This window comes from Podarcis gaigeae (assembly GCF_964106915.1).
Source record: "Podarcis gaigeae genome assembly, chromosome: 2".
In the NCBI taxonomy this organism is placed as follows: domain Eukaryota; kingdom Metazoa; phylum Chordata; class Lepidosauria; order Squamata; family Lacertidae; genus Podarcis; species Podarcis gaigeae.
In genome coordinates, this window is record NC_139679.1 from 106,775,516 (window position 1) to 106,801,547 (window position 26,032).

General features: G+C 49.1%; 2 protein-coding genes across 7 annotated transcripts in view; both read right to left on the reverse strand.

Annotated features, from left to right (window-relative positions):
- Nucleotides 1-2,589: 2,589 nt before the first annotated feature.
- CRELD1 (cysteine rich with EGF like domains 1) lies at nucleotides 2,590-21,032 on the reverse strand. Of its 4 annotated transcripts, none has more exons than XM_083724641.1 (11): nucleotides 20,797-21,032; nucleotides 16,885-17,041; nucleotides 16,455-16,537; nucleotides 15,702-15,812; nucleotides 15,232-15,323; nucleotides 12,284-12,460; nucleotides 9,930-10,025; nucleotides 9,300-9,383; nucleotides 8,547-8,642; nucleotides 7,268-7,414; nucleotides 2,590-6,504 (listed from the first exon to the last, which is right to left on the reverse strand). In XM_083724641.1, exons 1-11 carry the CDS (start codon nucleotides 20,988-20,990, stop codon nucleotides 6,284-6,286), a joined length of 1,458 nt encoding a protein of 485 aa, XP_083580767.1. In that variant the 5' UTR covers nucleotides 20,991-21,032; the 3' UTR covers nucleotides 2,590-6,283. The 4 variants fall into 4 exon arrangements, with proteins under 4 accessions (XP_083580767.1, XP_083580769.1, XP_083580770.1 ...); XM_083724643.1 differs by having other exon boundaries at nucleotides 20,801-20,982; XM_083724644.1 differs by having other exon boundaries at nucleotides 16,885-17,078; nucleotides 20,801-20,934.
- A 2,406-nt stretch (nucleotides 21,033-23,438) lies between these two features.
- IL17RC (interleukin 17 receptor C) overlaps nucleotides 23,439-26,032 on the reverse strand; it is a 44,081-nt gene continuing 41,487 nt past the window's right edge. For all 3 annotated transcript variants that reach the window (XM_083723718.1, XM_083723719.1, XM_083723720.1), the window contains exon 19: nucleotides 23,439-25,806. In XM_083723718.1, the coding sequence (XP_083579844.1) occupies nucleotides 25,133-25,806 (674 nt within the window). In that variant the 3' untranslated portion in view covers nucleotides 23,439-25,132. The remainder of the gene's footprint in view (nucleotides 25,807-26,032) is intronic.

Below are 26,032 nucleotides of genomic sequence, written 5' to 3' on the forward strand. Positions count from 1 at the left end.
CAGAAATTGGCGTGCGTGTCTCTGCACATGTGGCCTAAGCTATTCCTACGGCTACGGTTATGAGCAAAAATAAATAAAAAAAAAGCGGTGGCAACGAACATCTTTGAAACGTGATGAATTATGCTCCCAGCTGAAATCCAAAATAGCACTCCAGCTTCTCTCAGACACGTTTGCCTGCCTTCCCTTCCCCAGCTGATTGAATTGCAGTGGCAGGATGTGAGGCTATGGGAGGCCTGGGAGGCTTGAGGGAACAGGAGCTGCTGTGTTACAATTCTTTGGACTGGAACAGCACCCTCACATGAAGGACAACATTGGCTGTGGCGCAGACTTAGCCACACAGGCCTTAAGCTAGGGTTCCCATATTCCCCAAAGTGAAAATCCAGACAGAGGTGTGGGGTTTTGTTGAGGGGGGTGTTGGAAGTTACTGAACCCAACTTGCCGTATGTCCAGGTTTCCCCGGACATTTTGCCGAAAATCCTCCCGGACGCCATTTTCCGGCCCAATTCCCGGACGTGTGGCAGCCCTATCGTAGAAGCATCTCCCGGCATTTCAGCAAAGAGGCAACACCTGCAGCCTCTTGCGGGGAGGGAAATATTATGAATCCCTGTGAACGACAAAAGAAAATGGCTGGGTAACTGGATTCAAAATGTGGAGCTTTGCATATTCTCCTGCTGGGAGAGATCCCCAGCAGCAGATATTAAATTCACAAATGAAGCAGCAGTATAGTGTTACGAATATAGCTTGTTAAAACTTTTTTATCCCATTCAGCCAGCTGCACACAGCAACCAACCACTTTCTACTCTTGCAATGAGCAGACCTTGGCTACGCCATGAACCCAGGATCTCTGCATATAACATATGTGGTCTATGGCTAACCTTTCTCCCCACCACCCTACAATTTGGTAGCTGGGTGGTCATACAAGGCATCCTACAGCCATTCAGGCATGAAAGCCTTGCAACTCGCTTGTAACTGTAGACTTTTAGACTAGTGGAAATTGAAATATCAGCCTGTGTGTGTGTGTTTCTTTTTTAAGGCATGTTTCTAACCCTCATGAGGTAAAGGTAAAGGTACCCCTGCCCGTACGGGCCAGTCTTGACAGACTCTGGGGTTGTGCGCCCATCTCACTCAAGAGGCCAGGGGCCAGCGCTGTCCGGAGACACTTCCGGGCCACGTGGCCAGCGTGACAAAGCTGCATCTGGTGAGCCAGAGCTGCACACGGAAACGCCGTTTACCTTCCCGCTGGTAAGCGGTCCCTATTTATCTACTTGCACCCGGAGGTGCTTTCGAACTGCTAGGTTGGCAGGCGCTGGGACCGAGCAGCGGGAGCGCACCCCGCCGCAGGGATTCGAACCGCCAACCTTTCGATCGGCAAGTCCTAGGTGCTGAGGCTTTAACCCACAGCGCCACCTGCGTCCCAACCCTCATGAAGATAGGTTTTAAAATATAGGGGCCTTTAAGACCAACTGAGACTGCAATCTGATTAAGTCTGATTGAACTCCATGGGGGGTCATTTTTGAGTAGATACATACAGAATTGCAGCTTTTATTTTTATCTTAAAGCTGCCTTGAGTCTCCTCAGGGAGAAAAGCAGGGTACAAATTAATCATCATCATTATCTGCATGCAGTGAGCTTACACCATGTGTTTGGGAAGCAACGTTAGCCCTGATCCATATCTGTCCTGTCGTTCCTTATAAAATTCTGCATTTAAATGTGTTTCCCCCTCAAAACCTTTTTTGATCTGAATTAGGAAAAAAGAACATCCTAGCTGCGATTTAAACTGGTAACGTGTACACAACTTTTGTTGGAATTGACTGGCTGTCTGCATGTGAGACCCGGCGTAATTTCCCTTTTTCTTTAAAAGATCCCAGTAACACTTTTTGGAAAGAGAGAGGGACGGTCTGCGTAAGATTTTGGTGTCCAGCGCAGCTCCCCACTATGACTAGCAAAAATGCAGAATAATAAAAGTATGCAGAGGAAAGCCATATACAGTGGTACCTCAGGTTAAGAACTTAATTCGTTCTGGAGATCCATTCTTAACCTGAAACTGTTCTTAACCTGAGGTACCTCTTTAGCTAATGGGGCCTCCCGCTGCCGCCGCACAATTTCTGTTCTCATCCTGAAGTAAAGTTCTGAACCTGAGGTACTGTTTCTGGGTTAGCGGAGTCTGTAACCTGAAGTGTCTGTAACCTGAGGTAATCGTACCACTGTAATGCAGACAGGTACGATTTAAAGACCACAGAATCCAGCTTGTCAGGGCAGAATCTTTTATTTCCTTGCTTATTTCTGAAGATCGGAGCACCACAGAGGCCTGCATGAAAGACAATACATACTGTACTGACTGCATATGCTAACAGTAAAGGCAGAAATGTGGGGTGTATCGTCTCAAGGCCCAACTTCCAGCTGCAGTGGCGCACCTGCGCAGCTGCAGTTTGAGATGAGCTATGCACTCCCTGCCAGCAACCCGCCAGGCTTGCTCCCGATTTGCAATTCAAAGGCCAGCTTATCAGGCATGACGCTACATCACCTGCCAGCTTGCCTTGTTCCCTTGGAAGATATTGCTGTCACCCTTTTCAGAAAACCAAGCTGTTATTATGAAGAGAAGCCATTTATTATGAAGGCGTTTACAGTCACGCAAAGCATTTTCAGCTTGACAAAAGTGCTTCCATTTCTTAGTCATTCTCCCCCGCAGCCTTGCAGGAATACGATCAGAATGAATTTTCATACCCTTTCACTGTTTATGGATGAAAGCAGGGTTCTAATAACTGAGACTGGCGACTGCATGCCGTGAGACAACTAAATCTGACTAAGAGAGTACCGTGGGGGTGGTTCAGGAGATTATCATATTCACATTTGGGTGGGCGGGCGACAGAAAACCTCTCATGTCTTTAGTAGAAGCTACAAGAGGTTCTCTCTCGTGTGCAAAGGCATTTAACTCACAAACTTATTCAGAGGCTCATTGGCTTGATTAGTTAGGGGCAAAAAATGTTATTTATGCTTTCAGGCACTTAGCCTCAGAAGCAATGAATTTTGGGAATGGCTGCTGTAACCCGGGGCAGCAAAGATTACAGCGATCAACCGGCCTTCCCTTGGAACCATGGGTGGTTGTCTGCGTGAGGCGTCCTTTGAAACATTGCAGAGCTATTGGAAACTGACACCAAAGGTGTGATGGAGGGCCGAACCTCTGAAGAGCTCAACAGCTATGAATGGACTGATAAAGGGAGAGAGAGGCAGCAGCTACCCAGACTAATCTGGTCGAAAGTCGGGGGCTAAATCTCTGACTGCGCTGTTTTGAGCAACTGGAATAACTGTGGGAAAAGAGGGATAAGGGAGCAAAGGTTTGTGGGGTGGGATCCGAGAAGGTTCGGTCATTTACTTGCTTCAAAACAGCTGGGCATCATCTGCCACCCCTTAAACTGCAGGAAAATCTCATTTACTCGCCCTTCCCCTTCCAGAAGGCACACCCTGGACTCCTTTGGGAGGAAGGGTGGGATATAAATTTAATAAATAATGATATTGTGAAGTGCGGGGAGGGAGCAGGAGGCTTCACTTCAGCGACCATTTCCCAAATGCTTATCTTACTTGTGTTTTGTTTTTATAAAAGGGCGAAAGTTCGCCTCCATCAAAGGGATTTCCCACCAGCATACAAAGAAATGTGAAATTGCAAAAATAAAGAATGGGAAGGGTCCTAGCTGAGTGGCAGTCTACCTCACACACAGTAGGCCTCACATTCAGTGTCCAGGTAGCAGTGGAAGAGAGTCCTGTTCGAACGCCAGGCCCCAAAGAGCTGCTGCCAATCCGTGTAGGAAATACTGATCTAGAGTCTGGCTCAGTCTAAAGGCAGCTTTTTAGGCTGACAAACAATGAAGCAAACGTAAAGAGAAATAACACAATCCAGCTAGCTAAAAAAAAAGAATAATTGTGGTGCAAGACACCTGGAGAAATAAAAAGGTTTTAACTTGGTGTCGAAATGAATGCACTGGTGGTTGCCAGACATATCTCCCACAGGGAGCGTTCATTCCATAGTCAGGATGACACCTCCACAGCAAAGTCCCTCTCTTTTGCACATAGGGCTGTCATACGTCCAGGAATTGGGCTGCAAAATGGCATCTGAGCAGATTTTTGCTGAATTGGCAAAATGTCCGGGGAAACCTGGACGTATGGCAAGAAGAGGAAGTACCAACGAAGGAGGAATGGATAACTAAGACGACAGACTATGCCGAAATGGCAAAGAGGGCCGTGAAAATCCAGGGCCAAGATGAAAAAAAGTTTATACGAGACTGGATTAAATATATACACTATCTTAAGCTCCACTGTAAAGACTTGAAAACATTAGCAGGATTGACATAGCATCTATGAAGTCATGTGAATTAGGATTATCAACGGACTTGCAACTGAATGGGAAACTAAAGATGTGTAAGGTAATAAAGGGGAGAAATTGGAAACTAGGAGTGGGGTGGGGGGAAGTCTAGAAGGGATGAATAAGTAAGTAATATGGATGTTAAATTGTTAAATTATTGAAAATTGAAAATAATATATATGCTTTAAAAATCCAAGAAAAGCTCAAAAACGTATTTTTGGGAGGGACAACAACATGGACCAAAAAATCCCACTATTAAACAACTTTGTCCTGATTTTCACTTTTGGGAGTATGGCAACCCTACGTACTTCTCCAAAATGTGGAACACAGAGAAGGGCCTCCTCTGACAAGCACAGTAAGTGTTGAGCTCTCCAAAGGCCTGCGGAGGGAAATACTCCCTTGTCACCCTGTTTTGCCCCTGCTGGAAATGCCAGGAGTTTATCTGCACAACATGAGAGGACACCCACAAGGAGTTTGCGGGGGGGGGGGGGGAGGGTAGCGAAGGGAGGAAGAGGAGGATATTCCGAGAGCCGCTTCTGAGAGTATGCAGTTGTTTGTGTGTCACGTGTGTGCGAAGTAACCGGCGAGATTTTTCAGTGTTTATTTTTAGAACAAATGCCTTAAATCTAAGAGTGGCTGAGATAGCAGGCCTCGTCCCAAGCTTTGACACACACCCTGCACTAGAATTGGAATTAGCGCAGGAGAGAGAGAGCCAGAACCACGTGGGATGTGGACAGAGAGACCTTTAATTTCCTGAGAGATGGACGGACAAATGGTTGAGTGGGCAGATGTAAAGGGGCAAGGATGGGCATGCGTGCCAGTCAAGCTTTCCTCTGCCTCACGCGCTGCCCCTTGGCAGCACCAGAGCTGTTTCACACATTATGCAGAAGGAGGCAAGGAGAGACTGGCGGGGAAAATAGAATTCTGGACTGTACCACTTCAGACGGCAGGGGTGAGTGGGACCTTACCTCTGAATGCTCCCTCCCAATAAAACTCCCTGCATTAAGTAAGCTAGCCTATCAGGGAGAAGGTTATGCCCTAAATCAGAGATAGGAACATGTGGTCCTCCAGATATTGTGGGACACCCATCAACCCCAGCCTGTACAGTGTGATCAGGAATGATGGGGGTTCACCAATAACTAGGAGACTTCAGGTTCCCTAGCCATGCCTTAAACCATTCTCACCATAGCTGTCAACTTTTCCCTTGTCTTCCTATTCGGTATAAGGGAATTTCCCTTTTAAAAAGGGGAAAGTTGACAGTTATGATTCTCAATGATGGTGCTGGCTCACTGAATGCAGGGAGATTTTTTTTTTTTAGGTGGGAGAAGCATTCAAAGTGCTAACCATCCAGAATGGTACTGCCTCAATTTTTGCCATTTCCTCCAGCATAACGTGTAGATCAGCTCCCAGCCATAGAGGCAGCCCCTCCAAGAGCCAGCAGGGAGCAATTCCAAGCTCACCCACCCTGTGTTTCTTTCCACAGTGAGACAACCCTTTTCCTGGTCCATCTGAGTTGACCAGTGTGGGGGAGACTGGAATTCACAGGTAGGAACACACTTGAGATCATCCCACATGCAGCGAGGGCCAGGCCAGTCAGAGAGTAACGGGGACCTGTTTTTTTCAGGCCCCACTGATGGTGACCCAGATCAGACCTCTTGCACCATTAAGGGGTCCTTCCCCCTCCATCTGAAGCCACGCCAACAGCCCCTCCTCTCAAGCCAAACTGCAGAGCTCATTTCCTCTTGCGTCCCCCTTCTACCTTCATAGCATGCTAGGCCAAGGCTACCAACAGCCCAGAGTGGGATATGGCCTGGTCTTTCTGCCTCTTGAATCTGGATTTTTAAAGGGGTGAGGTCAAGGGATTCCTGCCCACCAGCTGGCTCTCTGAGGCAGGACGCAGAAGGAGACGTTCACTTCGCCTGTGCACTATCTGCCTTTGATAAAGCCGTCCAGCACGCGGTCACTGCGCTCAGACAGCCAGTAGCCGGCCATAGCAGCCACGGCACCAATGAAAATGGCGGTGAAGACCATGTCTCCTTTTGCAGCTAGGGTGGCCAGGGCGCAGATGATGGCACCGAAGAACATCTGCTGCAGCACAACCACCTCGTCGTCCGTGATGTCGTCAAAGAATCCTTTCTCGGGAGCATCTATGGGAGAAGGAACAAGTCGTAAGAAAAGGGAAACCATCAGCTTTTGTCACCTAGAGCCTCCTAGTGGTGGCACCAAGTTTTAATAAAAGCCACAACTTTGTTCTGATTTTGCATTTTACCTCCACACTTAGCATTAAATAGAAACGAGAGAGACTGAAAGGACGGACAAATTTTTCATGTCACAAGTCTTCGTGGCCACAGCCCTATGACTCATGGCATAATAAATGTCCTGGCCTCTTTGATGGTTTTGCTACAACAGGCGGTTTATTTATTACTAATTGCATTTATTATGTGCCGCCTTTCTGTAAAGATAGCGTGCGATTTAAAATATTAGAATAAGCAATGCGACAAAAATATCCTCAGGCGAACTTCAGGAGCTGATGGCACCAGCTGTCCTGGCCCTCCTCACTTGTGAAGCAGACTCTCGCCATCGTTCTGAAAACTCGTATTAAAGTGTTTTTATTTGCATGTAATGCTGTATCTTGAATGCCTGTCTCCTAAGAAGGAAGGCTTGTCTGATAGGTAGCGTTAACATTTCTGTGGAGCCAGATCACTCATGAGAGACTTGGATTGTTATGCAAAAGTCATCTTCTGGGCAAACCAACACTGGTTCCCAGCAACCTACAAAATGGCCGACAAAACTGCTTTCGGGGTAGAAGGCAAGCCCTAGAGACTGACCCCCACAGGGCACCATTGCCTCCTCCAATTCCCCAGCTAGAGAACATGTGCTGTAAAGAGCGCTGCTGCTGCTGAGGTTTACCTGGGGGTTTGTCTTCCACACAGATCCCCTCCTTGCGAACATGTCCCTCTGCACAGACACACCGGTAGCTGCCGTCCGTGTTCTCACAGGCCTCGTTGGCGCCTGTGCATACGGGTTCTTCCATGTCCCCAGCACATTCATCCACATCTGGGAGAAGGGGGCATGGGAGTCACACTAGGTGGTTAGGAACCATTTCCCCACAGAGGGTGGAATAACCTTTCTAGGCCCCAACCCTCCCACCTTATATACAGATAGAGAACATTCTATCACTTGACTGTAGCAAAACCTTCCAGTGATTTCCCAAGAAACAATAAAAATCATCAATTAAAAATAAATACATTTAAAATAATGAAAATTAAAGGAGTAAAAGAAAATTAAGAGTAAATGGGCCTTTTCTGCAGGCTCCCCATTTGTGGAATGCTCTCCCCAGGGAGATTCGGCTAGCGCCGTCATTAATTTAGACAACCAGGCAAAAACAACCAGGTCTTTCGCTGACTGACGTTCAATGCCCTTTTAAATGTGGAAGGGGGGGATTACTGAGTCATCTTTGCTTTTATTTTTATTATGTACAGTGGTCCCTTTATTATGTACAGTGGTACTTAATTTGTTCCAGAGGTCAGTACTTAACCTGAAACTGTTCTTAACCTGAAGCACCACTTTAGCTAATGGGGCCTCCTGCTGCTGCCATGCCGCCGGAGCACGATTTCTGTTCTCATCCTGAAGCAAAGTTCTTAACCTGAAGCACTATTTCTGGGTTAGCGGAGTCTGTAACCTGAAGCGTATGTAACTTGAAGCATATGTAACCTGAGGTAGCACTGTATTTTGTGTTTTTTATATTGTAATTTTATGTAGTGAGCCACCCTGACATCTACGAGCATACAAATTTAATAAATAACAGTAAAACAAAATAAATAAATAAATAAATAAGATTACAGCACATTCACATCCATGTGTCTAGATCCGCTTCCCTGAACAGAAATGTTTTAAGCGGGTGCCTGCCTGGCATCACTAGCCAGTGAGTTCCTAAGTGTACAAAGAAACTGATTGCTGAAAGATGCACAGCGATAAAAGGGACCCAGGATTCCAGAAAGGAAACAGAAAATTGGGGGGGGAGCTCCCAAAGTTACAGCGACAACGGACAGTCAGATGACTGGCAGGAATAGAACAGCAGCCTTAAATGATGCTTCACTGATAGGCCAAACAAAAGGCAGAGCTTTGTCTACTAGCTTTGTCACGCAGGGAAGGGTTAGCTGTGAGATAACCGCTTGAGAGGGCTCACCAAGGCACTTGACACCATCGCGCCGATAACCCTTGTTGCATTTCTTGCAGCGGGAAGGCCCGGCACCCATGCAGCCGATGCAGGCCTTGGCACAATCTGAACAGAAAGGGAAAGGCAGGATTAAAGAGGCAGGTCTGGAAACTGGATGCAGACAAGGAACGCTAAAGTTCTGTTGGTGAAGGTTTCCAAATGGGCTTTGTTCTCAAGCCCTTGCTGCTTATATTTCTCCTCCTCTTCCACCCCAGCAAAAGAGTGATCGGTCCAACCTGGAATATATATTTTTATTTTGTCCAGGAAGGGGGTTGTGGTGGAGGAACAGGGTAAAGGTAAAGGTAAAGGTACCCCTGCCCGTACGGGCCAGTCTTGACAGACTCTGGGGTTGTGCGCCCATCTCACTTAAGAGGCCAGGGGCCAGCGCTGTCCAGAGACACTTCCGGGTCACGTGGCCAGCGTGACATCGCTGCTCTGGCGAGCCAGAGCCACACACGGAAACGCCGTTTACCTTCCCGCTGGTAAGCGGTCCCTATTTATCTACTTGCACCCGGAGGTGCTTTCGAACTGCTAGGTTGGCAGGTGCTGGGACCGAGCAGCGGGAGCGCACCCCGCCGCAGGGATTCGAACCGCCGACCTTTCGATCGGCAAGTCCTAGGCGCTGAGGCTTTAACCCACAGCGCCACCTGTGCTATAAATTATTATGCAGAGCCGAGTCACTTGTCTAAGGGCTGCACACTTTTAAGGCTCGGGGGCTCTTACCTCGGCACTCGTAGGACCCCTCGGTGTTGACGCAAAACTGGTTGGCCCGGCAGTGCGCCATGTCTGTGCCACATTCATCTATGTCTGTGTGGGACAAAGAGAGACCTGTCAACCCTGGGCTCACGCAGAGCAGTTCCTGTTCTCTCCCCATGTGGGAATCATCTTCCTTTGCCCCCCCCAATAATCAGCACCACCCTGCAAGGTAAAGGTAAAGGGACCCCTGACCGTTAGGTCCAGTTGCGGACGACTCTGGGGTTGTGGCGTACATCTCGCTTTATTGGCCGAGGGAGCCAGTGAACAGCTTCCAGGTCATGTGGCGAACCAGAGCAGTGCACAGAAACGCCGTTTACCTTCCCGCCGGAGCGGTACCTATTTATCTACTTGCACTTTGATGTGCTTTCGAACTGCTAGGTGGGCAGGAGCAGGGACTGAGCAACAGGAGCTCACCCTGTCGCAGGGATTCGAACCGCCAACCTTCCGATCGGCGAGTCCTAGGCACTGTGGTTTAACCCACAGCGCCACCCGTGTCCCTGCAAGGTACCTATATCCAAAATACACAGTACCTCAAATCCTTTTTCACCGGTTGCTAAGCAACCATGGATTCTTTCTGGCCTAGTCCCACAAACTCACCAATGCACCTTCGGTCATGAAGCATCCAGCCCCTCTTGCAGCGCAGGCAGCTTGAATCTTCGGGGCCTGAACAGCGTCCGCAGGCCCGGTAGCACTCTGAGAGGGGAAGAGAGCCTAGTGTGTAGGGGGGAAGAGCAAAAAGCTCCCCATCTTTCCAAGCCCAGGCTAGAGTAATAGCTCACAAAGGACTGATACAAACTACGGAAGGGAGGGAGGGATACGTAAGGAAGGGAGACATTGCTCCCCAGCATAGGGGACCTACACAGCACTTCAACACCCTCAGGCCTAAGGTGATAAGGGAAGGAAGAAGAGGAGGAGGTAAACAGGAAACGCAGGCACCACTCAACCCGATACAGTGGTGAGGAACGTAAAATCATGTTGGAAATGTAAAGAGACTGAAGGTACATTCTTTCACCTTTGGTGGACATGCCCAAGGATTAAGGCTTTCTGGGAAATGATTTATAATGAAATGAAAAAGGTATTTAAATATACCTTCTTGAAGAAACCAGAGGCCTTTCTCCTAGGCATGGTTGGCCAATTGGTGTCAAAGAAGGACAGAACTTTTTTTATGTATGCGACAACAGCAGCAAGAATACTTATCGCAAAATATTGGAAGACACAAGATCTACCCACTCTGGAAGAATGGCAGATGAAGATGATGGACTATATGGGACTGGCAGAAATGACTGGCAGAATCCGAGACCAGGGAAAAGAGTCGGCGGAAGAAGATTGGAAGAAGTTTAAAAACTATTTGCAGAAATATTGTAAAATTAATGAATGTTAGAATGATGTTGGACAGAAATTAAATGGTTCCCAGCTGTAACGTTTCAGAGATATGAAAAATAAGGTTAGAAATAAGTAAAAACTAATGGCGAGGATTTGCTGAACGAACATTTTCAATTGGAATACAAGAAAGGGCGGTATGAGGAGGTCTGGAAAATAAGTTAAAAGAAAATAAGTAACAGAAATTCTATGTGTTTTTCTCTCTTTTTTTTTTGGTTGTCTTTATTTTTGTATTTTTGTTGTTTTTTCTTTTTGGTTTTTTCATTGTATTATTTCTGAAAACTTTAATAAATATTCTATATATTAAAAAAAAGGAACGTAAAATCATGTCTGTGACACTTCCGCTTTTGAGGAAGGGCAGTAGCTCAGTGGTAAAGCCATCTGCCTGCGATGCAGAAGGCCCCAGGTTCCATCCCAGGCATGGTTGTCTACCTGCAACCTCAGGGAGCTGCTGCCAACCAGTGTAGACAATACTGAGGCACATGGTCCATTGGTCTGACTTTGTATAAAGGCAGCTTGCTATGTGTTTCACTTAATTCAGCCCAGGTTGAAAATATTCCATCGGTAAGAGTGTCGACCGTACCTACAGACAGAGCCAGTGTTTAGCCGATTAAAACCAGTTTTAGGAAACAGGGCTCAAGGAGGCCAGGTGGTACGGTGGTAACAAGGATTCAGCCCCAGCCTCAAGGGCTCAGGTTTAACATCTGGCTCATTCACCTAAAAAGATCAAATGGGGGAAAGATACCTCTCTGCCTCAAGCTCTGGAGAGTCCTGCCAGACAGATTAGACAGTACCCCAGATGTTGGACTACAACTCCCATGATTCTTGACTATTGATTGTTGCTGGCTAAGGCTGATGGGAGTTGTAGTTCGGCAACATCTGGAGGATGCCACGTTGGCTACCCCTGGGCTAGATAAACGGACAGTCTGACCTGGAATGAAGCAGACTCCTGTGTTCCTAAATATTCTTTTAGTAATACATGCTAATAGTGACGCTAAGCAATAAATATAACTATTATTACACGCTTTATTGGCCGAGGGAGCCGGCGTACAGCTTCCGGGTCATGCGGCCAGCATGACTAAGCCACTTCTGGCGAACCAGAGCAGCGCACGGAAACGCCGTTTACCTTCCCGCTGGAGTGGTACCTATTTATCTACTTGCACTTTGACGTGCTTTCGAACTGCTAGGTTGGCAGGAGCAGGGACCGAGCAACAGGAGCTCACCCCGTTGCTGGGATTCGAACCGCCGACCTTCTGATTGGCAAGTCCTAGGCTCTGTGGTTTAACCCACAGCGCCACCCGCGTCCCTGATAGATGGAGGTTTATACGTCCCTGATACAATGAGGTTTATACGTTTCATTTGATGGAATATTGTGGAGATTTCCAGAACCCCATTGCACCACAGACAGGGGAAAGCTCAGGAACAGTGTGGTTGTCAGTATTCAAGGGAAACAAGAAAGAAAGGGGATGGCAGGAAGGGAAGTCACTAACCAGCACTAGCCAGCACGGGCAGCAGAGCTTACATCTCCAGACCCTGCCCCCAGTCTAGCAAAGCATGGGCACTCTACATACCCGCACATACCAGGTGGCTGTCATTGCGAGAAGCTTCGTAGTAGCCATCTCCACATTCGGAACAGAAGGGGCCACCGTAACCCATCTGGCACATGCACAGGCCGGTGCCCCTGCGTGTGCCATCACCGTCGCACTGCCCATACCCGCTGCAAGGCTTCTGGGCACCCCCAGGGCAAGCTGTGGAGAGATGTGAGTAAATGCTGGGGTTCAGCAGTCGCTTGACCTTAAATGGCAATGCACAGACCACCCGATTCAACACACGACCCCATTCGATATGCATTTACTCTGGAACAGTAACAATTCTGTATCTGTCTCACTCTGTTCAAAGGCCCCAGCTGCCCACATACTCCACCACTTCAATTTGGCCAATTTCCCTTAGAATCTTGGAACTGTAGAGTCAGAAAGGACCATTAGGGTCATTAAGTACAGTGAAGGAATCCTTTGCCCAATGGGGGACTTGAACCCACAGCCCTGAGATTGAGTCTCGTGCTCTACCAACTGAGCTATCCCTCAGTCCCAAGACGTGGACAACATGATTAACAATCGCTGGATTCCATCAACCAGCCACACTTTCTGGGGGGCTGATAATCCTAAATGCACCTAGTTCAGTGATGGCAAACCTTTTCGAGACAGAGTGCCCAAACTGCAACCCAAAAGCCACTTATTTATTGCAAAGTGCCAAGACGGCAATTTAACCTGTATATTTCATTTTTCCTGTGTGTTTCACGTTTCTTCTTCGTGACTGCTGTTGTAATAAATAATCCTTCATAAAAGTTATTGCACTACATTCTTCATCAAATTACAGTGGGACCTCAGGTTACAAACACTTTAGGTTACAGACTCTGCTAACCCAGAAATAGTACCTCGGGTTAAGAATTTTGCTTCAGGATGAGAACAGAAATCGTGCTCTGGTGGCGCGGTGGCAGCGGGAGGCCCCATTAGCTAAAGTGGTGCTTCAGGTTAAGAACAGTTTCAGGTTAAGAACGGACCTCTGGAACGAATTAAGTACTTAACCCAAGGTACCAATGTATATTTCCATTGATATATAATTTTACGGCATAACTCAGCTGAGCTGCCTGATCCCGCTCCTACTTGCGTGCAAGTAGGAGTGGAGTGCCTGGCTGCCTTCAGGTGGTGCAGAGGCTCTCAGATGCAGCTTCCGGGTTGCCTCCACCTTCCCCAACCCCAGCAACTATTCAGCCTGGCTGCCTTCATGGGGTTGCAGGGGATCTGATGCAGAGGTGGGGGCCCCTTTAAACTTCTCCCTTGAGGGGACTGCAGCCACGACCCCCTCAATGGAAAGTGTGACGGAGCCTGCACTTCCCCAGCTGAGCAGCCCTGATCCAGCTCCTGTTTGTGTGCAAGCAGCAATGCTGCCTAGCGGAGCTACCCAATCCTACTCCTACTTGCCTGCAAGCAGGAGTGGAGGCGGGGATCTCTCAGAAGTGGAGCAGGCTGGGGGGGGGAGTGACATCCCTTGCCTGCTCGCTACGGTACCAGGGCTGCAGGCTTTGGATGTGTGTGAGCCTTCTTCCTCCTCCTCTCCCACCCCCAGCACAGAAGCTATGGCCCTGCTGGGGCGACGGCATGTGCCCACAGAGAGGGTTCTGAGTGTTAGAATTCCTGCTCCATGATTGCAGTCATGGGATTGTTGTCTATCACATGACGGTATATGTTTTGACTCCACAAAGTGGGAAGTGATGAAGGCAGGATGTTTGTGTTACTGTGTTCCATGAAGTGGGACTGTTGTCCTTTGTTCTTTTTTTCTCTTTGCTGTCTGATGCTAGAGAGAGGGGGAGCCATGTTGCAGTGCTCCGTGTGTGTTTATATGTAAATAAAGTAGATCAGCCAAAATGCTGAGGTCTGTCACGCAAGCTGCGAAGACTCTGCGGATCCCTAAGTGTGCTGATGTCTATTGGCATTGGTCGCTGTGATGTTTGGGCTGAAGAAAGCTTTTGAAGCTCCCTAACGAACGACCAGGAGGGAGAGAACATGCCTGTCGGGCATGTGTCTCTACCAGGGTCCTACTCGAGTGTAGGATGAGCTCCTAACACTGAGTGCCTTCTCTGGCATGCGTGCCACAGGTTCGCCACCACTGACCTAGCTTTTTAGGAAAAACAAGTCTCTCCCTCCCCGCTTTCCCATCCATCAGTCTTTCACAATAAAGTACCTCGGGACAAGTCCTCTTTGGCTATGGAGGGCTGATTTGGAAAGAAGCCACTCCCAGCAAACCAGCCAAAGAAATATCCCACAGCGCAAACGAGTGTCTTTGAGGGACCCCCAATAGGGAACTGAGGCATCCAGCATATAAACTCAGAGGTCACACCTACTCCATACATTGAAAGCACTATTGCACCACTTGATGGAGAATCCTGGGAACTGTAGTTTGTTAACGGTGCTGGGAGTCGTAGCTCTGTGATATCAGCACCTGGACCAAACTACAGTTCCCAGGGCTGTAAAAAGACTAATTGTAAGGTAAAGGTAAAGGTACCCCTGCCCGTACGGGCCAGTCGTGACCGACTCTAGGGTTGCGCGCCCATCTCGCTTGAGAGGCCGGGGGCCAGCGCTGTCCGAAGACACTTCCGGGTCACGTGGCCAGCGTGACAAAGCTGCTGTGGCGAGCCAGCACCAGCGCAGCGCATGGAAATGCCGTTTACCTTCCCGCTATAAAGCGGTACCTATTTATCTACTTGCACTTAAGGGTGCTTTCGAACTGCTAGGTGGGTAGGAGCTGGGACCGAACGACGGGAGCTCACCCCACCGCGGGGATTCGAACCGCCGACCATACGATCGGCAAGTCCTAGGCGCTGAGGTTTTACCCACAGCGCCAACCGCGTAAAAAGACTGATTGTAAATGACTGCAAAAGTGGTATCAGAGTGAGTTTGAGGTACAGGGCACTGATCACTCATCATCGCAACAACACAGGAAGCCACACAGCACCACTTACTGTGGCAGTCAGGGCCGTAAGTGCCGGGAGGGCAGCAGAGTTTCAGCGCATCCATGCAGAGCCACTGGAAAAAGTCAGGGTGCTGTCGCTGCCTGGGGAAAAGAGAGCCTCTGTTACTGCCCCGGTCCCATGCTGGGACTTATTTATACCACAGGCCCTGCACAGCTCTTCCATTGCGCTCGCGAATGGAGCAGCCAGAAATAGGCAGGAAAGACCCCCTCGGAAGAGATGTTCTATCAGGCAAGGATAGAGACACCTGTGGCCTTCCTGTTGTTGCTGGACTCCAACTCCCATCAGGCCCAGTCAACAGGGAGGGATGATGGGAGCTGTAGTTCAACCACAGCTGGGGGGCCACACATTCCCCATCCCTGGCCTATAGCTACAAACATACTGAGCACGGAACCAGAAGCAGGTCCTGGGATGCGTAAGGAAGCATTCCATGATGGAAACTCTTGCTCTTTCCCACTCACTCATGGAACCACCAACGCTCCACATGGTCTTCTCCCTGCTCCAACAGCTGGTGGCATGCAAAGTCTGATGTGGCGCACACACCCTCCAAGACTTCCAGCAGGCGGGTCTCACTGAAAGGAGGGAAAGAGGCCGGGTGAACATCAAGGCAGCTGGGAAAACCTAAGCAGTCCCTCCACCAGCGTTACAAAGTCTGCCCTCTCTGCTTCCCTGCTAACCAGTCTACTGCCCAATCAACCATTTGTAAACCTCTGTCCCTCTTTTGACCAGCAAAGTCTGGCTGGCCCTATCTTCTTCTCAAAACTCCACCAGGAGAGCTTGCGTTTACTCTCCTCAAGCAGCCAGTCCCTAAGGAGTTCCCTTTTGCCCCCCTGAGTAAAGTCAGGAGGTGGCAATATGGCCGACAAGCCACCCTGGGGAGCTCGGGGGCGACAGCTGCGCTATCATGGAATAAACAGGCAAGATGTTTGTCAGGGCTGACAACATTTCCTTCTCTAATCTGTATAATCCTGAGGGCTAGTAACTTGCTTTTAACAATCAAGAACATCAGTTTCAGCCGGAGTTTTCCGTCCTCCGCTCAATTCTGCAGCAGAGGTCGCAGACTACATTTAATGGCGCCATCTTGGCCATGCTGATTTTTCGGAGCTCTTTCATGATCAGGATTATTAGTGAAGGTTTGCCATCCCCACCCCACCCCTCCCATCAAGGCAGCAGCATCTCACCAAGGGCCTGGCCCAGCCCAGACCTCAGGTCACCTGTTTGCATATTTTGCAAGCTTCTCTTCTTCCCAGGCTGTGTTCCCGCCCCCGAAGTTCTCTCGCTGTGTCCGCTCCAGACCCTGGGAAAGCAGAAGGCTCACAGCAATCCCAAAACTAATTTTCTTGTCTCCCCTTCCCCCAGCAACCCTGAGCGCAGAAACCCTTTCACCCCACAACCTGCATGCAGCAACCCACAAATCCTCGATCTTTAAAACACAGGCTCACCAAATCCCTCTGCTTGAACCCCCACCCCCTATCTCTGTCTGTCTGTCTTTTTTTCTTGCTCCAGTCCTAGCCCTCCTAGGAGACAGGAGCCCAGGGGCTGGGCTAGAGACCGCGTAGCATCCCATCTCAAAATGCTTGCAAGTCCCTACTTTGTGCAAGAGCCGTCACACACCAAACCGAAATGCTCTTTCAAGCCTCCCACCTTATTGAAGTTGCTGGCCAGGTCGCGGCATGTCTTGCAGGGCTCTTGCTGAGAAGGGCTCCCACTTCGAACCCTGAGGAGCAGCAAGAGAAGCGGGAGCCAAGCAGACGCCATCTTCTTCCAGGGCAAAGCCATCTTCAGGAGGGCAGGGACCAGGCTGCAAGAAAGAAGGAGGAGCCTTCAAGTGGGTGGTCCTGTTGGAAAAGCTTGCAAATCTCACCGGCAATGCCAGGATGTGAAATCTCCACCCGCCCCCTTCCTGCGATAGAAGCTGATTATTCTGATTTTTTATTTCTTTTTCAATATTTACCCTCTGCAGTGAATTACTAACACTGAACATTCGTTGCTTTTTCTTCAGCGGTGGAGTTGAGCTGCAAAAGCACCATACATTTAAACTCGCCCAAGAATCCTGGGAATAGTTTAAGGGCGCTGGGAACCATAGTGCCATGAGGGGGGTAAACTACAGTTCCCAAGGCTCTAGGGGGAAAGTCATGCATACAAATACTTAACTAACTGAGGTTCTACCTCCCCCAACATAAAGCCTGCCCTCCCACCATTAATCCTGGCTACGCTCATGAAGTCATCTGCTTTAAATGAATGGCGTGCATGCCATTAGATGGGTTGCTTGCTGGCTCTTGGTTCCTGGAAGCCTTCAGCTAGACTTTGGAGTGCCCTAGCTTTGGATCCCCTTCATTGGGGCCAGGACAAGACGAGCCACAAGATCCCCTCCAACTCTCAGGATTTTATGGGTTGAGGCCTACCCAGAAACTGCGTTACGATTCAGGAAGCTTGCCGAATGGCACACAATGCATCTGGGCTGCCTGGCTAGGCCTTTCTCTGTAGCAGCCAGCGCAGTCCACTAGTTGCAGAAACCTGTCTTTGCCACCTGTCTGAGAGGCCTTCACAAAATTGGGGGCTGGGAGGGGAGGAGAGGGGCTGTCAAGCACCAGGAAGACCACCGTACGTGGCAGCCATCTTGCCGTCTCGCAAGCTGAGCAGGCATGTTGTGTAGTGAGGAAAAAGCGCCTCTCCAGGCTAGTTGTTGCAGAGGAGAGCAGGCCCCCAGCCAGCACCGGATATTGCAAATTCAGATCCCAGGGACTGACGCCAGCTTCCAAAGCTGTTTCCAGGATGCGAGCGAAGGAATCTCTGCCTAAAAATAAAGGCCTGAAATGGATCCTCGTAGCTGTCAAAGTGCTCTCACTGCTAAATAAAGCCAGGAGGAGGAGGGTGCGATTATTCCCCCCTGCAGCGCTGGTAGATCCCAGCCTAGAGCTCAGGATACGAAAAATGGCAAGCTACAGGCTTGTGGGATCTACTCTCTGCCCCCTGGAATTATGGGATTCAATGCTATGCCAACTCGGAATACAGCCACTGAAGTTAATGGGCACAGCGAACTTAGGTTCATTCATTACAGCCCTTATGATGTCAACAGTTGGTTAAAGCGTGGTGCTGATAATGCCAGGTTGCAGGTTCGAATAGGACAGCTGCATTTCCCTGCATTGCAAGGGGTTGGACTAGATGGTGCTTAGAGTCCCAACTCTACAATTCTATGATTTCTATGAATTGGAACGAGATACAAAATAGTGGGCCCAGGGTGCACATATGGAGGACAATGGTCCTTCATTGTTAAATTGCTCTAGGCAGGAGAGAAGAATCAGGGTTAGGCCTTTCCCAATATGATGCTTTCCACGTGCGCTTGGACTCCAAATCTCATCTACCCTGACAGCTGGCCATGAAGCCTGGACTGGTGGAAGTTGGAATCCAAAACATATGTAGGCTTGAAATCACGAAATAACATTTTATCTGCTTTCAAGAGCCTTACTCTGGCCAGGGGCCTGAACATTTTTACCTCAGGGAGTTTCACGGTACAGAACCTGATGCTCTTAGAGGAACAAATGGTCCGCTCTACATTTATTTTTATTTATTAAATTTATTGGTCACTATTTTAAAAACCAAGGTAACTCAAAGTGACTTACCATAAATAATCAAACAATTACACACATTGAAACTGGCATAAAAGCGAAAATGGGAGAGAAATAAAAAAAGACAATCCTATTTTAGGTGGCCGCAGATAAGATTAAGAGCCTGGCAAAAAATGATTATTTTTTTTACCTGGCAGCTGGCACTATGTAATGAGGGTGCCAGATGAGCCACCCTGGGGAGAGCATTCTGCAATCAGGGAGCCACCACTGAAAAGGCCTGTTCTCATGTTGCCACCCTCCAGGCACATGAAAAGGGGCCTCAGATGGTGATCAATAGTAAAGATTTTCTAAATGAAATAAATCCTGGGCAACAGGCCACTGTTAACTGCTTCTCCCCAAGCATCATTTGAATTCCAAGCTAATAACAAGGAGCAAAACTGTGGATTGTGCTTCAACCCTGTTTTTTGGGAATCTGAGCATTCCTGCGGTGGGAGCTAGATCAGGAGTTTTGTTATCCCTTGCTACATGTGCATCATCTCAAGCCCTCTCAGGGAAGATAGAAATGTATTATTATTATTATTATTATTATTATTATTATTATTATTATTATTATTATTACCCACCCTAAGGTCCCAGGGCAGGTAGTTCTGCATAACTATACAGTTATTAGCATACAAAACTCAGCCCTCCAGATATTTTTGGCCTACAACTCTCATGATCCCTAGCAGGACCAGTGGTCAGGGATGATGGGAATTGTAGTCTCAAAACATCTGGAGGGCCGAGTTTGAGGAAGCCTGAAATAAAAGAACCAATTCACATAGCATTTTAAAACACACCCACACACAGAAGCCTTCAAGCCTCTGCCCATCAACTTCCTATCTATAGAGCAGGGGTAATCAACGTGGTGCCCTCTGGATGCTGTTGGGACTACAGTTCCCATGAGTCAGAGAGGCGTTGTGGTTAAGTCTAGGACCTGGGAAACCAGGATTCAAATCTCCACTTGGCCATGAAGCTCACTGGGTGACCTTGGGCTCACTCTCAACCTAACCTACCTCCTGGGGTATACAACAAATAGGCCAGCATGGCTAATGGTGAAGGATGATGGGAGCTGTAGTCTAGCCGCAACTGGAGGGCATCACATTGCTATAGAACAGAAGGGAAAACCCAGGAGTGCCCAGACCACATTTGATGGAGAAATCAGCCCCAGTCTGGCGACCCATAGATCCTGGGTGGAGCAACCTATTAAGAGTGAACTCCATCTTGCAGCCTGCTAATCCTCACACTGCACAACCATTATTTGGGATTAATTTATGCAGAATGAAAACCATAACCCGCTAGGCTTCGCAGTTTACAGAAGCGAGTTAGAACAGCCATTCACCTGACATAGGAGCCAACTCCTAGGGGCCGGGCCCCCCACAAAGTTGGTGGGCATTCCCATTCAAATAGTGGGTGGGTGTCTATGTGTCTGTGTACTGTATCATGTGATCGATTATGCAGGGAGGGGTTTACCTGGCCCCCCACAATTTATTTATTTTTCCAAGTTGGCACCCCTGGCACCCGATTTCCGCCATCCTGACTGAATGCCCAACGCCTGGTTTGAATTTAGCAAAATCCTGCCATTCATCGCGTGCGGCACTTCTGCACGCAGGGCAATCTGTCGCGCGCTTGCTGGGGAGCAAGTCCGCAATAAATGGGATTTATTTGCAAAAACAAGCACCGGCCGCACCTAACCGGGGATCGCAATTTATGGAGGGAGCAGCATGGGACCCTGGCTAGGCCTGTGGGCCGGACCCACCCACGAAGGCCCTGGAGAGAGAGACGATGGCTCTGACCTCTCCTGCAGGCGACGGTGCGCCCTAAGGCGGAGAGGAGAGGCTGCAGACGGACCGGAGGGTGGGGGAAGCGCGCGATGCCCACCCATTCTCCACTCCCCGCGGGGGGGAAAGGACCTGTTTGTTCCGATCTCCCCCACCCGCGTCCGGGGCACCTACCTTCCCTCGCCCCCGCTCGCCCTCCTGGGGAGCCTGCGCGGGCCGGCAGGGGCGAGGCCGGCGGGGAGCAGCGCCCACTTTTGCGCACGGGGCTGCTTGCTGCAACCGAGGCTAGGAGCGGGGAAGTACACCTCCGCCTGCCCAATGGACCTCGGTCAGCTGGCCGGGACCGCCTCTCCGCCAATGGCATCGGGACGTGTGCGGTTACATCATCCCGATCTCCTCGCGAGTTGCCAATCGGCGAGCTCCGTCTCCGCCGCCCCGCCGAGGAGCACCTGTCAGGGCGCGTAAAGGCGCAGCTCGGCCCCAGGATGCGGCTCCGAGGAGGGGCGAGAGGCTGGGCTGCAAACGGCGGAGCGCTGCGCCTCTGCAGCAGAATAGCAGAAGGGAAGGTGCTGCTGCTGCGCAGCGTGGCCCAGTTGTTGTTTCTCCACAGCAGATCTCAGGCGGTCCTGGACGAGACCAGATCCCATCCTCTGTCTAACCTCCGGCGTAAAATGTCTGACAAACGGACGGGATATCCGTGGCGGGTGTGTGTGTGTGTGTGTGTGCGGGGAGACGAGTTTTCTGATAAAACCCGTGACTTCGTGCACACCATAATAATAATAATAATAATAATAATAATAATAATAATAATAATAATAAATTTAATTTATATCCCGCCCTCCCTAGCCGAAGCCGGGCTCAGGGCAGCTAACAACACTAAAATAGTGCAACATTCTAAGAACATTATAAAAATTAATTAAAATCAAAATTGATGGCAACCATACTAAGGTTCTGTAAAGATTGCCAAAGGAGGGAGTCAGGCTGCGCCCTGACCAAAGGCCTGGTGGAACAGCTCTGTCTTGCAGGCCCTGCGGAAAGATGTCAAGTCCTGCAGGGCCCTTGTCTCTTGTGACAGAGCGTTCCACTAGGTTGGAGCCACAACCGAAAAAGCCCTGGCTCTAGTTGAGGCCAGCCTAACCTCTCTGTGGCCTGGGACCTTCAAGATGTTTTTATTTGAAGACCGTAAGTTCCTCTGTGGGGCATACCAGGAGAGGCGGTCCCGTAGGTACAAGGGTCCTAGGCCGTATAGGGCTTTGAAGGTTAAAACCAGCACCTTAAACCTGATCCTGTACTCCACCGGGAGCCAGTGCAGCTGGTATAGCGCCGGATGAATGTGATCTCGCAGCGAAGACCCCGTAAGGAGTCTCGCCGCAGCATTCTGCACCCGCTGGAGTTTCTGGGTCAGTTTCAAGGGCAGCCCCACGTAGAGCAAGTTACAATAATCCAGTCTGGAGGTGACCGTCGCGTGGATCACAGTGGCTAGGTCAGGGCGAGAGAGCATATTGAAAGCATATTCCCCCACCCCAGAGAATCCTGGGAAGTGTAGCTTAAAGGTGCTGCGAATTGTAGCACCAAGAGGCGTATACTAAGGTTCCTGGGTTTTGGGGGGTACACGCACAGTGTATGCAGCCTTAGTATTTTGAGCCCCAAAGACCACTAGGGAATTCCCCTAAACACATTCCTCAATAGACCTTTGCCGCATTTAACGACAGGTGTTTCTATAATATTTTATATACAGTGGTACCTTGGGTTACATACGCTTCAGGTTACAGACTCCGCTAACCCAGAAATATTACCTCAGGTTAAGAACTTTTGCTTCAGGATTAGAACAGAAATTGTGCTCTGGTGACGTGGCAGCAGCAGGAGGCCCCATTAGCTAAAGTGGTGCTTCAGGTTAAGAACAGTTTCAGGTTAAGAACGGACCTCCGGAACGAATTAAGTACTTAACCCAAGGTACCACTGTACAGCCAACAGTGCTTTGTGATATTGCCAAATCTTGCAACTGTGAAAACATAGACAGGTCAAGGCAGGATGGAGGGGAGATGAGTTTCCTTGTGAAATCAGAATTTAAGTTTCAGTGCTGGAAAACACTTTGTTACAGTGTGATGGGTATTTTAGGGAAGTGAGTTTGTTGTGCCACCCAGTAAACTATAATTACGCAACCTGAAAGCACCCCCCGGTCAGCCACTGTGGGGAAGAGGACACTAAACTAGGTGGACCTGTTGTCTTGTCAAACAGGTGTTGTGTTCTGCAGGGCAGCAAGGCAAGGCCTAACCGGGGTGTGAAACAATGCAAATTGGACAAGGTTCAGATGGGATGCTAGACAGGGCTCTGGAGAACATAGAATTCTGAAGCTGCATTATTAAATCACCAGTTTATTGACTCAACAACGCCAGATGTGGGGGAGCCCAGAAGAGTCCCATAGTGCCGGCCACCCCCCAAAAGAACTGGCAAGATCCAGTTTGCATGCTCTAGCCCTTCCAGTAACCTGAGCCCGGAAGCTGCCTGCTACTTCCACTCTAGTTTGGAAGCAGGTCAAAAAGATATTTGCATGCAATTATGACTACAACATATAGCATGTTTCCTTGTGATTAATTTGCTCACTGTGCCAGCAGCTGCTCAAAAGAAATAGAGGAAGATAGGAGAAGGAGAAGGAGAGTAGTTTGGATTTGATATCCCGCTTTATCACTACCCGAAGGAGTCTCAGAGCGGCTAACATTCTCCTTTCCCTTCCTCCCCCACAACAAACACTCTGTGAGGTGAGTGAGGCCGAGAGACTTCAGAGACGTGTGACCAGAAGTGGAAGAAGACATGGATGATAGGCCATTTATTTATTTAGTTTAAAAAGTAATATCCAACCTATTTTTCAGAAGATCAAGGTGGCTTTTTTAAAAACAACAACAACAATAAAAAACAACCACAAAAACAACCCCACAGTTCAAACATGGTCTGTTTCCTGAAGGACAAAGCCCCAGCTTGGTGCCTGATATATATTTGAGGGCTATTATTATTTGAATTTGAATTTGAATTTGTATGCCACCTTTCATCCAAAGATCCTGGGGCGGTTCACAACAGAAAAATACAAATGAGAACACAAAATACATACTAAAACAAAAGCAAACCACCTCACCAAGACATTTAAAAAGTCATAGATTGTTAATCAGCCCAAGGCCTGGTTATGGAGAAATGTTCTCGCCTGGTGCCTAAAGATATGTAGTGAAGGCTCCTGGCGAATCTCCCTGGGGAAAGCATTCCACAAACGAGGAGCCATCACGGAAAAGGCCTCTTCTCGTGTTGCCACCTTCCAGACCAAAGAAGGGCCTCAGATTATAATCGCTGGGGCTGGATTGGTTCATATGAAGAGAGGTGGTCCAGTATTTTGATGCAATTGCCTTTCAAAAATAATTGCAAATGTAATTTTATATGGACTACAACTCCTATCAGCTCTAGCCAGCATGGCCAGTGGTCAGGGATTATGGGAGTTGGATTCCAACATCTGGAGGGTAGCAGGTTGAGGAAAGCTACCCTAGAGAATGAAATATACTTCCCCCTCCCCCCCCAAAAAAGAAGATAATATTGCTTAAATAGATATCCCACAACTGAGAAACTGCAGTGGAAAGTCTTGCCTTAACGTGTTTACGTTCCACTCCTTGGCTCAGATAAAATGCATACTGGTAGGGATTAGAGAAAAGCTTAGGGTTTTTCTAGATGCTGTTCCCTAAAAAAGACCCTCCCACTTTTAAAAAAAACATCCTTCTCATCGTATTGAGTAAAGCTCAGCAGCTATCTCACCATTAAGTCCAGTTAGGAATCTTAAGGACAAGTCATGCTGAATTGGGCTAGGGGCCAAATATGGGTTTTGTTTTCTTATTTTGCATTTCTCTGTTGTGAACTGCCCTGGGGTGAAGGGTGATGCACAAATCTAATAAATAATAAATATAAAAATCTTCTGTTTCCAGAAGCAACCAGCCAATCAGATGCCTCTCAAGCAAGAATGGGGAATGTTAGACTTTGACTTCCATCAGCCTCAGCCAGATTGGCCAATGGTCAGAGAAGATGGGAGGCTAACAACACCTGGAGGCTCCCAGCTCCCCCTACTCTATGGGTTCCTAACCAGAGCATGAAAGCAACAGGCACCCATGTTGGTTGCCCTTCGTATACGGTACTTGATGGTATACTGCTCCCTGCCCGTGTAGATGGGATTCCTCTGTTCTTGAAAGCATGGTAAATATTCAGTAGTTGCACACTTGGTAGCAAAATGTCAGGATCTTTCCAAACAAGCTAATACACACACATCTTGCACTCCACAGGGATACACCTATCCACTTCACTGCTGTGCCCAAATGCATCCGTTCACATGGTCCAGCTATCCTGTGCCATCACGGCTACTGGGAGCAGGCTGGCCAGTGATGGATCAACACGGAGCCTTCATGTCCATGCATTCCGCTTAACTTCCTGGAACCACACAGGGCCCCCAACGTAGCCAACTTCTGAAAGCTTTTCCTCTCAGGACTCTACGGAAGGGTGAATGCTGGCCCCCATCAGCTGTGTGTCGTCAGACTGGGGAGGCAGCAGTGGTGGATAACGCCAGCTTGGCTCCTTTTCCCGGCAGTCCCGCACCGCATCCTCCAGACTCTTGCTGATCCACACCGCGTGTCTCCTGAGGCTGTTCCTCTTCTCCTGGCCCACACCGGGGCCAGCCAGCGCTAGCAGGAAGCTGAAGAGCTGCGACGGCAGAGAGTAGACAGGCGCCGAACGGAAAAGCACGGGGATCTGGTCTGCAGGGAAGAGCTCCTCAAAGCAGGCGACCATATACCGGTCCCTGGATTTCCCAGCCAGGAAGTCTGGCAGGATGCAGTTCAGAGAGGCCAAAAAAGTGCTGTCAGGCTTGGCGGCCGGCAGCCTGTCTTGATGCTCCCAACCCAGCCACTCTGAGCAAGCAGCTCTGGCGCCGCGGGAAAAAAGCAGCACCACGGCTCCGCCATCTTGCAGGACCCGGTGCCGCTGAGCATGGAGCCACTGCATGGGCCCCAGGGATCTCAGCTCCCCACGGCTCCACAGCTCCAGGGATACAGTCAGCTGCAGCCGGGCCAGTGCGCCAGCCAGGGTGCCCACCAGGCGCTCAAAGCTGGCGTGGTCGGGAGAGTAGAGAACGAGGATGTGCTGTCCCCGAAGCGCTCCTGGCAGAGAAGAAAGAGAGAGGGCGTTTGTCCATGGCTTGGTGTTCTGTAGATAATGATCAGCCACTCGTGCACCTTGCCATTCCAAAGCTCAGTATGTCCAAGGCCAAACTTCTCATCCTAACTCTCAAGCAATCGTCAAACGCTCTCTTTTTCTATTGGAGAATGCGGCTCTCCAGAACTCTTATCTATGGCCCTCGGGACTCTCCTCTCTCTGGCCCTACCA

Excerpts from the sequence above, each read along its gene's own strand:
- CRELD1 (XM_083724641.1), bottom strand. The coding sequence starts at position 20,990 with ATGCCATTGGCGGAGAGGCGGTCCCGGCCAGCTGACCGAGGTCCATTG. Across the intron at positions 12,461-15,231 it reads TTACGGCCCTGACTGCCACA|CTTGCCCTGGGGGTGCCCAG; the intron begins GTAAGTGGTGCT and ends ATCTCTCCACAG. Across the intron at positions 8,643-9,299 it reads GGGGTCCTACGAGTGCCGAG|ATTGTGCCAAGGCCTGCATC; the intron begins GTAAGAGCCCCC and ends CTTTCTGTTCAG.